The sequence below is a fragment of the Centroberyx gerrardi genome, chromosome 14 (genome assembly GCF_048128805.1).
Source record: "Centroberyx gerrardi isolate f3 chromosome 14, fCenGer3.hap1.cur.20231027, whole genome shotgun sequence".
Classification (NCBI taxonomy): Eukaryota; Metazoa; Chordata; class Actinopteri; order Beryciformes; family Berycidae; genus Centroberyx; species Centroberyx gerrardi.
The window spans coordinates 22,143,055-22,159,491 of NC_136010.1; the positions used below are offsets into that span (position 1 = coordinate 22,143,055).

Here is a 16,437-nt window from a genome sequence, read left to right on the forward strand (position 1 = left end):
AGCCCACTTTGTAACATACCGGTACACACACAGGATGCTTTTCCTGTGTGTGTACCGGTATGTTACAAGGCAACGGACAGGCAAACCCCATTTGGCATCATCACATTTTCTATTAAAGGTGGGATGTGAATGAATCTACTAGAAAGGGTGTACGTTTACACTGTATGCTAGTGTTTTTTTTTGTTGTTTTTTTCTTTTGTTGTACAGATGTATGGTAATTATGCCATGACCAAATGTAATTAATACATTTCAGACAAATTCATCACAAAGTATGTAATTTGTTTTCTAAAAAAAACATTTGATTTTACTGTTTTTTTTTTTTTTTTTTGAAAGAATGTTTCGTGTCTGTACCAACCAGACTCATATCAGCGGGAAGGAGAAGTAGTATTGTAAGGTACGAATGGTACCAGTGGGAGAGTTACTGTGCCCCAGTTCTCCCTCTTCCTACCAGAAGTGGACCCTTGTCCAGTGTTCATGGTGTTACAGCATGGCCTGTCTCCACTGGGGGTTGTTCAGGATGCTGCACAGGTACACACTTCAGGGGGAAGGGTAGAGAAGGTAGCTGCAGATGGGGCTGCTGTCTTGGGATAGTTTGCCCAAATTCATGGGCCTTGATGATCTACTTCACAAGTTCACGACTCTCTCCCCTCCTCCAATACTTGATTGTTAGTGACAGCAGACACTCATGAACCTCTGGGTATATTACATACTGTCAGCCAACAGGCGACTAAGAGAAATGGTTTGATTGAATCTGATCTGACAAAGTTTGGAGAGGTCGATGCAAAATTGACTCACTTTTCAGGTATTATGCCTTTGAGATGAGAATTGATCATCGTTTTTTTTTTTTTTTTGTGGGAGGGGAAAAGAAAGCGTGACACCTTGAAGGACCGGAACAAAGCCATTTGGTTGAAACGTGGGGTTTCTGATAATGGTACGTTGCTGCAGCACCTTTTTGCTTCAAAAAGAGCAAATCAAACAATGTAGTATCAAGTTTCTGGAAAATAACATGATTTTTACTAGAATAAGTTCAACTGTGATGTTTGTATGTGTGAGGTCTTGTTTATATGACTGCTGAGAGATTGAATAAACCATTTTTAAAACAAAACTCCTCGTATCGATTCCATTATGTCAAAAGATGGGAGGAGAAAAGGAGACAGATTTCTGAATCAGCAACCAGATGCAGAAAGACCAGACGAACAGTTTGATTTATTTACAATAATAAAACTTTATGTCTGTATAAACCTTATCACAGCGATCTGTATCTAAACTACCACTTGTACCTATAGCGAGAATGCTTCATTGTTCATGTGTGAAAAATATGCATCAATTAGCTGTATTGTGTTCTACAGAGACTACAGCAGAGAGAGTTCAGAGTACAATATGAAGACTCAGTTTATATTTCAGAAGCTCGGGTGTGTTTCTCCGTGTGTTCGTGTCACATGACTGGGGAACTTCTGAGTGCACTTGGATGTATGATTGTGTGTGTGTGTGTGGTTCAGTAGTTGGAGGTGTGTGTGGTGGTGGAGTCGTTTGGTATGGAGCCCCGGCGCTGTGTGTGCGAGCGGCAGAGCAGCAGCAGGCGAAGCTCCGGAGAGACGCTGCTGGAGAAGGCCGAGTAGATCCAGGGGTTGGTGCACGAGTTCAGACTGGCCAGCAGCATCAGCAGGGTGAACACCGCGCCTGCACACACACACGCACACACACACACACACACAGAGGAGGAGCGATAAGGGGGGTGGCAGCTTAGAGGAAACATTCATATGTACAGATTTAGATTTATATGATAGTGTACACATGTAAGAGCTTCATGTCCATACTCAGTAAATTCCCACCACTGTATACGAATGATGCATAGTTTGCGTGTTGATGTGTAATTTCTCACATCATGTTTTCAGTTTTTTATAGTTCCAGTCCCAAATTCTCAGAGGAAACTGGAAAGTTAAAGTGGTTCACTGTTGGGCAGCTGGGACAAAAGCAGAGGAAGCAGGAGTGGCAGCTCTAACATCTGAGACTGTATGAGATGTACAGGACAAAATATTTGTCAAAATTCCTCAGGGAAACTTGAATCAGGGCGCAGCATGCTGTGATGTGAGACACAACAACAAACATGGACAGATTTGAAGCAGGAATGATGTCATCCACTGTGGCATGATCACATAAAAGTTGATTTTCAGTGGAGAAAAAGTGATTTTAGTCATCAGTATCCCTTTATAAAGACATTGAATAGATGTGTAAATGTGTGTGTGTGTGTGTGTGTGTGTATGCGTTTGGCATGTATGTGCATGTATGTATTACAGTGTGTACATATGTATGTACGTGGATCTATGTTTATATGTATATGTACTGTATATATATGGATGTATGTGTATATCTGAATGTGTGCGTACATGTGTGTGTATGTGTGTGTACATGTATGTGAGTGTATATCTGCGTGTGTGTGTGTGTGTGTGTGAGTGTGCATCGTATGTATGTACATGTATGTATTTCAATGTGTGTATATGTATGTGTGCATGGATATATCTGTATATGTATGTGTGTGTATGTGTGTGTGTGCGTGTGTGTGTGTATCTGCATGTGTGTGTGTGTGCTGCTGGTGGCACCGTACCGTTCAGCGGTGGGTTGGGGTCCCATGCGGCCCACAGCTGTACGCTGAAGAAGGGGGCCCAGCAGAGCGAGTAGACCAGCACTATGACCAGCGTCATCCTCACTGTCTTCGACATGGCTGCCGTCACCCCTCCGCCCCGGGCGGGGGGGGGTTTGGCCTGGGCCGGGGCCAGGGCCAGGGCCCGGGTGGGGCAGCAGACAGCAGGGGGCGCTGCAGGCTCAGGAAGCACATCAGGCTGCAGCTCACCTGAGGGGAGAGACATACAGGGAGACTCAGCTGTATAAGGAGAGGGTTAGGGAAGAGTCTCTTATTCGTTTATTACGTTTTCACCTAAAACAAAGGGGATGAATGTCATAATTTATGTTAAGTTTAAAGATGCCGTGCACACCTGCGATGTGTTGCCTGATGAAGGTCACATAGACCGAAACGTTGCTTTTTTAATAAATATAATCTTTTAGCAAGTGAGGACAGTGTGCAGGTCTTCATCCTTTTAGATAATTTATGTTAACAAAGGTGATACTATCTCTTTTCATTGCCCCTTATTGGACAGATAAGACATAGAAGGCTGTAACCTTATGTAGTCTTCTCATTTATATAAAGATTAGGATGATTTAGGATCACTTTTGATTTAATCAAGAGAAATACAAACTGCTATTGTTTTGCTAATGATGGAGCATTCATTCTCAAGTAGGTTTATTCCTTCAAGCACATGACAACTGTCTCTGTCCAAAATGTTTCTCAGTATTACAGTTTGGAAGAAAATCCACTTTCTGAGCCTAATGAATCCAGAGTGAGTTGGACACATCTGATGCTGATTAAATATAAAGGTCAATTAAAATAAATGTTTGATTTTATGCACTTACAGGAAGAGTTCTGGACATGCTGTAATTTTTCGGATTCTTTTTAGATTGACAGTACATCATGTGACATTGTTCAGTACATCACACAGTCTGCCTGCATGCACTTTTGGCCCTGGAGGACATTATTAAGATTACCAGGTAATAAAGAGCAGGGGGAAAAAAATCCTGTGCTTCTTCATTACCCCTGTAGCTCGCAACTCTACTGTCTTTTTCATCCAGTAATTATGGTACCAGATTATGCTGGTTCATTTTAAATTACACCGTTTGCCGGCACTACATAAATGGAAAAGCCTGCAAAGCTCTTTAAAATTCAAATTACCTGTTCCCCGCAATGGTTTTAAAGCAATACTATCTCACTTTTTCTATGATGTTTGAAATTGCTTTTTATAATGTATGTTGCTGGCTGACTGCTGGAACATATGACTGGTTTGTATTTTCTCTGTCAATTTTATGAATGTTTTTTGTAATAGAATAGAATAGAATAGAATAGAATAGAATAGAATTGAATGCATGCCCACTATCTTGAGTGAGCCCAGTCTATAAACACAGTCAGAAGTTGCGACACACCCCTTTTTTTTAAAATTTTTACTATTTTCCACAGTTTAGAATAATAGTAAAGACATCAAAACTATGAAATAACACAAATGGAATTATACAGTGACCAAAAAAGTGTTAAACAAATCAAAACTATCTTATATGTTATTGCCTTGATGGAAAGGCAAAGGCTTTGTAAAGAAATTCATGCAGAGGCATCAACTTCACTATTTATATTTGTCTAAGAAACAAATTTCAAGCATTTAGGCATAAGCCTTTAGATCAAAATGGCTTTAAGAGAATGAAACACATATTAAATTCAACCAGGTGTGTCCACACTTTAGACTGGTAATGTATTCAGTGGCTCTCACCAGGATAGACAGTAGTGTAGGGGTGAACATCACAATGTGAAGCAATGCTGGGGGACCTCAGGGGGCCCATCGGCAGGTTCTGATAGGTAGATACAGGGTCAAAGCTGGTGTGACTTCCATGGTTATCGAAGGTGGTGGGCAGAGCATACAGGGAGCTGCTGCACCTCCCTCTGCTGGCTCCTCCTCCTCCTCTGTGGCTGTCCCGTCTGGACGGGGGGAGGGAGGCGGGGGAGAGGCGGCGCTCCGACTTCAGGTACAGATTGTTGTGGATCTCCATGAAGATTCGCACCTGAGGGAGAAGGGAAGGGAAAAGAAGACCAGTGAATAATAAAGGTGGGTAAAGTCTGACCTATGACCTCCAATCAGTAATCTTCATAGATTACTGTACAAAAAACAATTATATTTTCAAATGAGTGTTAACTATTTTACTTAAAAGACCTTATCTTTATCTTAGCTTCATCTTATAACTTACATCAGCTTGATACAACTTAATATGATTATTAGGGATGGGACGATATATCGAAATTCAATATATCGCAATGCCATGGAGCAGAAAAATGAATCGCGATATTAGCTCCATTTTTGCTGCTGTAGTAATCACAGATGAGACAGCTTGCCCATCACAATTTCACAAGCTCTCCATCCAAATTATATTATTTGCTTTGTTGTCATTGAATTTAATATATTTATATATTTATTACATCGTATTGTGGTTGTATCGAATCGTGAGCCCTATATCATGTATTGAATCGTATCGTGAGATAAGCATATCGTCCCATCCCTAATGATTATACAATTAGTTTACCTCATAAATATTCATGTCAGGCTGAAAAGCTGTGCTATCAATCAGTCCAGCAGAATAAAATGTAATGCTCACATGGAGGGATGCAGAATGGCCTCTGCAAAAAATGGCTGCCAATGGGAGCAGTGACATTAAGTGAATGTATTCTATTCTATTCTGTTGTATTCTATCCCTACCTGGCAGACGGTGATGACGAGGACGGGGAGGATGAAGACAGCCAGGGTCATCCAGGTCACGTAGGCCTTGAGGCCCCAGGACTCAGCGAAGTGGCCCCAACACTCGTACACCCCCGGGGCCACTTCCGAACGAGAGAAGATGAACACCTGGGGGTAAAAAGGTGTGTGTGTGTGGGGGGGGAAGGGGGTGATAGAGAGAGAGTGACAGAGATTACTGGGAGTAAAGACTGATGGGACAACGTGAGAGTGTCTGCCTCTGTGTCTCCGCGTCTGCGTATTTTTTATTGTCAATCCTCAAGGCAGGCAGTATATTAAAGTTTAACATCCATCAAACCTCGAGTATATTAAACCTTGACCTTGTCTCCCTGTCTCCCCCCCACCCCACCCCACCCCACCCCACCTGTGGCAGGCTGAGCAGCAGCGACAGCCCCCAGGCCAGCAATATGAACGTGTTCCAGCGCTGCGTGGCCCCGCTGCGGTGCGCCTGCAGGGGGCAGCAGATGGCGTAGTGGCGGTCCACCGTCATGGCCACGATCATGTAGGAGGAGGCGAACATCCCGAGGACCTGGAGGTATTTCACCAGGCGACAGAGGAAGTCGGGGCCAGGAAACCGGCCCCTGGCATCCCACACCAGCTGGGGCAACACCTGAAAGAGGAAGAGGGGGAGGAAGTGGTTGCATTGAGTTGCAGGGAAGGACTGTGGGTGTGGGTGTGTGGGTGCGTGTGTGTGTGTGTGTGGAGGAGGGTGGAGGGTCGCAGCAGCAGAGAACAGGCTAAATATAAAGATAAGATGACTAGCGAGTACTGAAGAAAACGATTACAATAACCAAATGTATTGCAAAAAATTACAACATATAAATATACAGAGATAGAGATAAAGATGGAGTGTCTTCGGTGGACGTGCAAGTGTGCAGCGCTAGCTCTTCACATTCTCAGGTGTACAGATGGGAGAACAAAGAGAAGAGATAAACTAGAATGTGTACTTCTAGAATGTGGGTCATTTTTAGGTATAAGCTTGGGGCTACAATTAGTATAGGCAGTGATGTAGTGGTAAATAATATGAAGGTAAATTATGACCTCCAGTTGTGATCAGATTTATGTCAAGCTAAAAAGTATGGGTTTGTATTGGTGGCATGTATATGTGGATTTGTATTGGTGTGCAGATGTATGCATGGATTTGTATCTGTGTGCACATGTATGCATGGATTTGTATTAGTTTGTGTGCATGAGTGTGTAGGTGTGTATGTGTTTGCGTGTTACCTGGAACAGTGCCACCACCAGGTCAGCCAGACAGAGGTTGAGCATGAACTGGTGGAGCGGGTTGTGGTGTCGTCTGCGCCTTAGCAACACCACCAACACCAGCCCGTTGCCGAGCAGCGCCATCACCAAGATGACCGCCAGCAGCACCACCTCGGCCACCGCCAGCAGGGCGTCCCGCTCCCGCTCGGTGACGTTGGTCACCGCCGGGGTCACAGAGACCACGGACCAATCACTGGATGGATATGAGTCTGTTACCAAGGAGACTGACATCATGCCTGAGAGAGGAGAAGGAGAGAGGAGAGGAGAAGGAGAGACGAGAGGAGAAGGAGAGAGGAGAGGAGCTCTTAAAGAGTTGGGAATTCGGAGCTCCTCCTTCAAAGTTATGGTATAGAAAAGAGCAATATTTCAGAAAAGACAGACTCATCATAGTTTAGCATGCATCAAACATTTGATGTTTTGGAGGTTCTTGAAGATGGGGCACATATTTAGATCCACTGGAGGCCAATGACAATAACAAGTCAGAAAATCTCAGTAATGGAAAAATTATGCCAAATTATGTACTGAGGTTCTATTAGGGTAAGAATTTCATAGGACAAAGGGCAGCATTATCCTTTAACCAAATACTGGGAAGGACAAACATGACCTCGTGCTTTGCTTTCTAAATTCTTCAAGTATTTCACTTGTGTGTCACATCACACACATTAAAAGCTGGATAGATCAGGTAAGGTAGTACAACTCAGAGAAAGAAATGGGACCACTATGCACTCTCTCTCTTTGTTTTTTCTATTTACTCTATTTTGAAAAAATAAAGCATCATTAATGGCAGTAATCAGTGGAGAACCCCTGATGGCGCTGCAGAGAACCCTTTTCAGAGAACCCTGCCCTTGCTCATTGTGTTTGTGGCAAGCAGACTTTCCCCCACAGCCGTCATAACTGGCTGTTAGCGTGTAATGTTGATCACCAGAAATTGGTCAAACAGCCGTGACCTTATTAGGACCTGCCCATTAATGCTGGGATTAGCGCTGGGTAAATAGTCCCACACAAGAGGCCCTCTCTGCATGCCTCTGTGGCTATTTGTGTGTGTGTGTGTGTGTGTGTGTGTGTGTGTGTGTGTGTTTAACTGTAAAAGTGTGTGAGAGACTACAAACATGCTATAGATTTCATTGTTTAGCAGTTAATGTGCTCACAGAAGCTTGAGGCTACACTCAAACACTGTCGAGCCCCTATTAACCTCAGCTTTGTGTGTGTGTGTGTGTGTGTGTATTTGGGGAAGGGGGGGGGGGGGGGTTGTTGGGGTTGGAGATCAACTAAAAAAGAGGTGATACAAACTTGACCCTTGTGGAGCTGACCATTAACCATAGCATAACAATGACACAGACCGTCTGCGTGGAAACGAAGCAGACATCCAGAGTGGACGCTGTTGGCCTGCAGATGCTCATTAACAACAAACTATGACCTGCCTAATGCTGCCTAACATGCCTGTTTCATAATCGGTCATGATACACTCACCAGCCTCTCAGCCAACGATGTCAAGAAACATTGCAAAAATATGTGAAGCACTAATTGGCAATCCCTAATTGGGATAACTAACATCCATGTGCCTTACATACAGTTGGTGAAAAAAAAAAAAGTATTATGAAAGAAAATACTGCTGGTCTAAACTGCTGATAAAACTGCCCATCTACATTAGCACAGAACAGCCTTTCCAGTCCGCTCCCCTTACATTCATCAGTCTTGTCTTGACAAATTGTCTTCTGCACTAAATAACAAAATTATGTGTCAGTTTCACAGTAAATTGAGATATACACCATTTGAAATATGTGGCAAATCTGACAAAAAAGGTTGCTGGAATGAAAGTATTGGCTATCATGAGCCCATTTCCTATTGTAACAGTATTTTGAAAGATGTAATCATCCGTGTTTGTCTGTTTTTTAAAATGTTGAGCAAAGAACATAAGGTAACTTTATTTTTTTTTTCAAAATGCATATAGAATGTTGGAATAAATCCATTCAAATGCAAACTTTCAGTGGTGCGTTGAAAATATAAATATTTCAGAGAGTCCGCAGAAGGGAAACTTATTGCTTTCTTAGCCTTAACCGCCCAGCCAGGGGCCACAGTGAGACCTGTTTTACCTTACTGAGCTCTCTCCCACACACACACACACACACACACACACACACACACACACTCACTGCCATACAGTACGTACAGACTGCCATACAGTCTGCAGGTAGCTCTCTCCTCTCACACCAGGTCCTACGCACACAGTCTGGAAAACTACGTCAGCCATCAGTCATGATGCTAGTGTCTTCTGACTCTCTTTTTGAAGTCAACAATTGTGGGGTCATATTTGCTGACATCGTTTGGCTATGTTAATCCAATTACAAGACTTGGCACCTGCTGTTCCCTTTGAATTTCTCTTTTCACCAACCAAGTAATCATAATACAACTCACGATTTGAGCAGAATAGAGCTGGTGCAAGATGAAATCCATCGTTGTTGTGCCACTGTGTGCGGGGAGCAGAGTCTGAGGCCATCCTTTTATGATACTCACAGTACTGTGCTGGTCCAGATCATTCCTGTCAGCAGTGTCCCTCTCCTACGACCCCTCACAGCTTAATTCACTCTCCAAACTTCCAGGTCTAACCTCCCTGACCTCGCCGATCCCTAACAAACTAATTCCACTCGGTCCGGCCTAACTTCTGGAAAGAGAGCTGACACAGAGAGATCGTAGGCAAAGTACAGGCGAACGAAGACATCTTACTCACCTCGTCCTCGACCTCAGCGTCCCGTGAAGCATCTGTAGGAACCAGGACAACATGATCTGCTGCTGCACACACTAGTCCCGTCCATGCTGTGTGAGTGTGTGTGTGCATGTGTGTGTGTGTGTGTGTGTGTGTTTTCCTCTCGCCTATTACAGAGGGTGACCTCTGCCAGCTCACGCTGCTGACTCCTGTCTCACCATCTCCTCCCTTCTTCCCCTCCGTCTCTCTTATCCTCGCTGGTGTTTCTCCCTCCTCTTTCACGCTCTCTCATCCCTCCCTCTTCTTGCCTCTCTTGAAATTATGAAGAGGGAGAGAAAGAGGGAGAAAAGGAGGGCTACTCCAGTGGAAAGCGGGAGTGCTGATCAAAGGACGTGATGCTGAGACTGCATTGGTGAATTAATGTAATTTCCTGCTGATTGTTTAGATATCCGCCATGTTGCTGTTGGCTCCTCTTTGATCCTCAGCCACATTCAGCATGGCCGGGCAGCATCACACACACACACACACACACACACACACACACACACACACACACACGTGCACACACACAGAAGCACACATAGGAGCCATACACCAATAGATCAAATGAGATTTCTGCCATTAGCCTCCCAGAATGATCAAAGACCTTTCATACACACCCTCACACACAAGCACAATAATTACATTAAAATAATATGTGTACGTGTGATTTTGCATTGCGGGGCGCAGGGTGATAGAGAGAGGGGTGGAGAGAGGGAGGAGAGGGGGTGTCAGATGTTATGACAGATGGGATGTAGACGGAGCAATAGAAGTGTCGGGGAGAAATGAGAACGCGGCAACAGGAGAAGAGTTCTCTTCCCAACACGCCCCTCTCTCTCTCTCTCTCTATCTCTCTCTCTCTCCTGCATTCCACCTCTCTCTCTCTCTCACTCCTCCCTCTCTCTGGCAGTGCGGTAATCTGTTTGCTTCCCCTCAATCGCTCCCTCATTAGGAGAAGCCTCTAATTATCGAGGGGCCCACTGTGTGACCTTAAGCACATACAGGGAAATGCGAACACACACACACACACACACACACACACACACACACACACACACACTGCAGGGTGTCATGAAATTCAGACTTGTGTTGCCAAAACACCACCAAGGCTCATACCTCTTCTTCTCATTCTGAAAACCAAATCTTTGCCACATGAGGCTGTTCAAGCTGTTTCTCCTCTAGTTTTGATACCATTATGAAAGATATTTCTGAAGTCAACTGTGTTTGAGTATTTCAACTGACTGATAATCCTTTATCGGTCAGTTGAAATACTTGAAAGACTGTGTAAACTTTACACATTCCAGCAGAGATGCATTTTTAAGGTTGTACTTATGGTGTGTCTGCTTTGTTAGACAGTATGCAGTGGAGAGTGAATGGGACGCACTTTAGCCTGCATCTCACTAGTAGGGTTTGACAGTTGTGGGTCTTTGAGGCCGACACTGATATTTGTGGATAGACACTTCCGCCAGTATTCTGTTCTGATATTCAGCATCTTTAAGCATGACCTTTTCATGCCCAAAAAATACAAAACTTTTCAGTGCAATTTGACTCTCCATTGAAACTCAGGATCCAACTCCTACCACTACTACTACTACTACTACTATACTACTACAACTACCACTACTAGGCTACTACTACTACTTCTAATAGTACTACCACCACCACCACTACTACTACTACTACTACTACTCCTACTACTGTTACTGCTACTGTTACTATCACTACTATACGACGACTACTACTACTACACCTACTTCTACTACTACTTTTACTATAACTGCTACTGCCAGCACTACTACTATTGCTACTACAACTCCTTTATACAATAAATGTGTGATCAAACAAACTGCATCATATCCATCATATTGGAGGTAGAGAACATGACTGGCTGATATGCAATTTTTTTTTTTTTAAAAAGGCTGATATCTGCAAACCTATACATATATATATCTATATCTATATAGGTCTAACTCTACTCACTAGCACACATTGTCAGGTCAATGCCACCCATTTTACTTTACTGTTCATTTTTAACCTCAAAATAGAAATGACTAATAACAAAGTTTTTACTCAATCCAAACACACCAAAGGTTGTGGTTTGCCCTTACATGGGACAAGGTGGCCTCCTGGTGGTCTAACTAAGCTACTGCATGTGTGTATGTGAATGTGTATGTGTGTGTTTGTGTGTGTGTGTAGAGGTGACAATCCTAGAAACAAAAGAATGAGCTGGGTAGAGGAAATAGACTTTATTGGGGGTAAAGGTCAAGAGTCCTGAGCTCTACATTAAGCTTGGTCCAATACATTCAATAGTTGGACAGCTGTGTACTTTCAGAAGATGGCCAGCAGCTGCGTATAGATCAAAAAACTAAATCATTTAAATGTCAATACATTCAAGATGCATGAATAAGTATGGTTTGAATTAATAATAAATGAATAAAGATGAAACGAACAAATAAATATCAAAAGGATTGGGTGAAACAAACAGGTGCAGTATAGCGGCAGGTGCATACGCTGCCTTGAGGATTAATAATTAAAGACAAACACACACACAGAAAATGAAACAGGCAAAGTATAGATGCATACACAGCGCTCAAACAACTTCGAAAACTTAGGAGGTTGGGGAACAGAATCTATTTAAGGTGCAATTCTCTGTATGGTCATTATGCATTTCTACTTTTAACAGTTTTAAGGCTATCAAACCCTATGAAGAAATAGAAACTGTTGCATAGACATACAAACTTCCATCTGTTTATACAGTTTTACTATCAAACCACCTGCTCTTTCTCTTATTATGAAATTGCATAGGAAATGTACTAAAGAGAGGTAGAATACTTTCATATACTCATCTCTGCCGTGTGTCTTTGCATGTGTGTGTGTGTGTGTGTGTGTGTGTGTGTGTGTGTGTTCTAGATGCTCAGTGTCAGGGGCCCAGTGCTCTGGATGTCCTTCATGATGGACTTGACCACTTCAGAGGTGGAGCCTTGGCCTCCCAGGTCAGCAGTGTGCAGCTGGAGAGCAGAAGAGAGGAAAAGACAAGGATTTAAAGGCGGCCTGTGCTGAATACCTTTTATTCTCTATGTAATATATCATCGTCAAATGGAGTATCATAACAAACATCAATACTATGTTCTATATAATTCTATATAATTTCTAACATATTTCATTTTTCTGCTCCTCTCTGCTTTCAGTGTATGATTTACTGGTCCAATGGAGGGGATATTTCAGTCAAAACTTATGGAATCATATATATGAATGAAATGTTTGGCATCTTTAATCATTCGTCAGACAACTGACGGGCAGGCCTTAGTAGCGGCATTTTAGGGTGTGATGACACCTACAGTTTGTTTTCTTTGCTCTGAACCAGAGTGGAAATGCTTGCTTTGTACAATGTACATTTTTGTACAGGGTTTGTTTAGGTTCACACTGCCCAGTGACAAGCCAACTAGGGCTTGTAAACACGTCACATGACGAGTCACAAGGACTCACAAGTAGTTTTGGTAACCTGGCCAAACAAACCAAACTAAAGGAGTAAATGCTCCAGAGTTTTAATAAACCGCTCCAAACATGCTTGGCATAAACACGGGTCTCACCTCAGGGAGACACTGACCGACAGTAAGACCAACCAACAGACCAACAGACAAATGGACGGACATACAGGCGGATGGACAGACAGACAGACAGACAGACAGACAGACAGACGGGCATGAAACGACTTTGGGTACAAGGCGGCGTACCTGTGTCTCGGTGACGGTGGCGATGATGGCTCTGCGGATCATGCTGGCATAGGCATGGAGCTTCAGGTGATCCAGCAGCAGACAGGAGGCCAGCAGCATGGCTGTGGGGTTCGCTGTGTTGCGGTTGGCGATGCTCTTCCCCGTGTTCCTGGTGCCCTGCGTACAGTAGCACACATATTGAGAAAACTATTGAGAACACTATTTTCAAAACCCATGACCCTGTGCTTTTCTGTTTCTTTCTCTCTCTGAATTGTCCCCCTCCCTCTTCTCATCCCTCACTCCCTCTGGTTTCCTTACAATCCATGAATTGAGAGTGTGAATCCGCTCACCGTCTCGAACACGGCATAGTCCTCTCCATAGTTGGCCCCGGGTACGAGGCCCGGCCCGCCGACCAGGCCAGCGCACACGTTGCTCACCACGTTCCCGTACAGGTTGGGCATGACCATCACATCAAACTGCTGGGGCTTGGACACCAGCTAACACACACATACACACACACACGCACGCACACACACGGGTCAGGGGCCAACATGGGTCTTGGGCCTGGTTGTTTTGGGTCCCAGTAGACCCAGTAGAAATGTGAGATACTAAAAGTGATGATGGTGATGATGTAAACACCACATAATGACAGGAGCAGTAATGATATGTGAATGTGAGCGTGCCATAGCTACCTGCATGGTGGTGTTATCTACAATCATGCTGTCAAAGGTGATTTCGGGGTAACCGCTGGCAACCTCCTTACAGCACTCCAGGAAGAGGCCGTCACCCAGCTTCCTGCTCCGACACACACACACACACACACACACACACATACACACAGATTTATTACTGCGTGTTTTATAGAGAAATGCAAACAAAGAGAAATATATAGCGAGAGAGAGACATAAAACAAATGTGAAGGGATCACACACACAAACACAGGGACTTTGAGCCCTCAGAAACTGACATGATGTTCGCTTTGTGTACAGCGGTGACTCGGCTGCGTCCTCTCTCCCGAGCCGTTCTGAACGCGTAGTCAGCGATGCGCAAAGATTTGGTCCTGGTGATGATCTTCAGACATTCAACAACGCCCGGTACATTCTGGAGAGAGGGAGAGAGAGAGAGAGAGAGAGGAAGAGAGAGAGAGTGCGGAGAGAAGTGGAGGTTGGTTTGTTATTATGGAATTATGATTCCGGCAGGGTGATCTAACCATAAAATTGATTATGAATCACATAAGTGCCCTCCATCGCCCCCCACCCCCCTCCACTCCCAAACATACACACACACACACACACACACACCTCGTGCTCCAGGCTGCTGTACTCTCCCTCAGTGTTCTCCCTGATGATCATGATGTCGATGTTTCTGTGGCGCGTCTTCACCCCAGGCAGAGACTGGCAGTGCATCACGTTGGCGAACAGGTCCAGAGTGGTGCTGCAGCGAGAGGGAGCAGCAAGAAAGAGAGAAAGAGAGGGGGGAAGGGAAGAGGAGTGTAAATACAGTTTCACACTGGTGACTTGAAGATAAGATAGAGCTGCTAGTCAGGAGGGTCCTGGTTGCTGTCAGGACTGAGTTGAGCAGAGATGAAAGGTGAAAGGTGATGGACTCACCGGAGCAGGCTGTTCCTTGACTTATAGGAGGGTGGCAGGTTGTGATTGGTCTCAATGTTACCTGGAGTAAACACAGAGAAAACCCTCAGGTCTGGCAACCAGTGGACAGACATAACAGAACCAGAGCTTTCATATATAAAATATATAAGAAAGACAATAAACAAGACAAAATGTCCCCTCTTTCTTTTTTTAAGCCTGATAAATGCAGAGCTACAAGTTTCCTTTTAAAACCGTCGACATCCTTACAGACATTATTAACATATATATATTATTTTTGATTGACTCCAATTCTATAAATACTATGGGTGAGTACTATGGTTGAACCTCAACTTGAATTTGAAAGGAATGTGCTTCTGTGGAATATTTATTTGTGAATTAATACAATATTTCACAATGTTATTGTTCCAAGACATGGTGAATTTTTCTCTCTGAGACATACATTTCCAGACTTCCCAGGCCTGAATAGGAACCCGTTCCATGTAGGCACACCCACATGGACCGACAGAAACACACACACACACTCACACACACACACACACACACACACACACACATGTAAACACTAACCTTTGAGGGCAACTCCGTTGCGTCTGATAGCCATAATGGCGTTGTTGATGTCATCTTCTGAGGTCAGAGAGGAGTCCACATTAGCCACCTCGAAATCCACTGGGACACAGCAGAACCTGAGAATAAATACATAGGGAGAGCGAAAGAAGAATGGAGCTATTCAGTGAGCGAGTGAATGAGTGAGTGAGGGAGTGAAAGACTGTTCAAACACTGTATATATGTGTGTGTGTGTAAGAGAGTGTACAGGATGTGTATGTTCTGACCGGAACAGCTCGCGCACGTGGTGGGCAAGCTCAGGTCCGATGCCATCTCCAGGAATCAGAGTCACAGTGTGCCTGCCTCCATACCGTGCAGGTGGAGGCTGCAGCACACACACACACACACACACACACACACACACACACACACACACACAATTAACATCGTCCTAATACAATCCGGTATACTCATCCCTAACAAACTACTGAGAAGACTCTAAGCTACTGGACAGGCAACTGAATTAACTTTCCATCTGTTGGCTATTCATCTACTAAATCCTAACACTTAACTTGTGCTACACCACTGTGTGTGTGCAAATGCGTACAAAATACTGTATATCTCTGTAAGTCCGTAAGCAGCCATACTCACTATGGTCTGGGCGTGGGCAGACGGAGGAAGGAGGGATATAGAGTGCAGGAGAGAAAACAGGGAGGGTTAGTAGGGGAAGGAGGAGTGGAAGACACACAGAGACCAGCAGGCTCCTGACGGCACCGCAAGTCCACTGATGAAAAGAAACAACATCGGTGCTCCTGCACGCATACAGTAAAGACAGTTGTTGGTGAGCTAGGGAATTGCCTGTGGGGTGAAACGGTAGGTTTGTGAGGACAGGAAGGGCACAAGGTAAACCTAGTGTGGGTCTGCTGGCTGAGCTCCTGAGCTGAGGATGTTATGATTAAAAAATCATAAATCACTGCTACATTTTTGTCATTAGGCCTACATTAAGTCTTTTGTCTACATTTGTGTCCTGGACAACTCACAGCATAGGTGGACTTGTGCCGCTGATTACATGAAGCTGCCCCATATACCTGTGGATATAGAGAAAAGGTGGTTAGTTGAAAAGAGGTTATGAATTCAGTACAGCTCAATAAGTGATAAATCAGGGGTCTATAGAAAAATCA

General features: G+C 44.1%; 2 protein-coding genes and 1 long non-coding RNA gene across 3 annotated transcripts; 1 reads left to right on the forward strand and 2 right to left on the reverse strand.

Moving 5' to 3' along the window:
• The first annotated feature begins 13 nt into the window (after positions 1–13).
• On the forward strand, positions 14–859 carry LOC144542321 (uncharacterized). The gene is made up of 2 exons (XR_013507180.1): positions 14–494; positions 554–859. It is a non-coding gene; the product is annotated as an uncharacterized LOC144542321 (long non-coding RNA).
• Positions 860–1,495: 636 nt separating this feature from the next.
• On the reverse strand, positions 1,496–9,483 carry LOC139924462 (vasopressin V2 receptor-like). Its single transcript, XM_071915481.2, has 7 exons — positions 9,372–9,483; positions 6,609–6,883; positions 5,749–5,994; positions 5,349–5,495; positions 4,404–4,659; positions 2,606–2,815; positions 1,496–1,680 (listed from the first exon to the last, which is right to left on the reverse strand). Exons 1-7 carry the CDS (start codon positions 9,481–9,483, stop codon positions 1,496–1,498), a joined length of 1,431 nt encoding a protein of 476 aa, XP_071771582.2.
• A 2,181-nt stretch (positions 9,484–11,664) lies between these two features.
• LOC139924484 (isocitrate dehydrogenase [NAD] subunit gamma, mitochondrial-like) lies at positions 11,665–15,578 on the reverse strand. The gene is made up of 9 exons (XM_071915517.2): positions 15,544–15,578; positions 15,281–15,396; positions 14,714–14,774; positions 14,405–14,537; positions 14,071–14,204; positions 13,796–13,898; positions 13,454–13,600; positions 13,125–13,280; positions 11,665–12,398 (listed from the first exon to the last, which is right to left on the reverse strand). The coding sequence occupies exons 2-9, from the start codon at positions 15,312–15,314 to the stop codon at positions 12,297–12,299; spliced, it is 870 nt and encodes a 289-aa protein (XP_071771618.2). The 5' UTR covers positions 15,315–15,396; positions 15,544–15,578; the 3' UTR covers positions 11,665–12,296.
• Positions 15,579–16,437: the final 859 nt, after the last annotated feature.

Excerpts from the sequence above, each read along its gene's own strand:
- LOC139924462 (XM_071915481.2), bottom strand. The coding sequence starts at position 9,483 with ATGCACACACACACTCACACAGCATGGACGGGACTAGTGTGTGCAGCA. Across the intron at positions 6,884-9,371 it reads TGAGGTCGAGGACGAGGTGA|GCATGATGTCAGTCTCCTTG; the intron begins GTAAGATGTCTT and ends CTCCTCTCTCAG. Across the intron at positions 4,660-5,348 it reads TCGTCATCACCGTCTGCCAG|GTGCGAATCTTCATGGAGAT; the intron begins GTAGGGATAGAA and ends CTTCTCCCTCAG.
- LOC139924484 (XM_071915517.2), bottom strand. The coding sequence starts at position 15,314 with ATGGCTATCAGACGCAACGGAGTTGCCCTCAAAG. Across the intron at positions 14,205-14,404 it reads ACAGCAGCCTGGAGCACGAG|AATGTACCGGGCGTTGTTGA; the intron begins GTGTGTGTGTGT and ends CCCTCTCTCCAG. Across the intron at positions 13,601-13,795 it reads TAGATAACACCACCATGCAG|CTGGTGTCCAAGCCCCAGCA; the intron begins GTAGCTATGGCA and ends TGTGTGTGTTAG.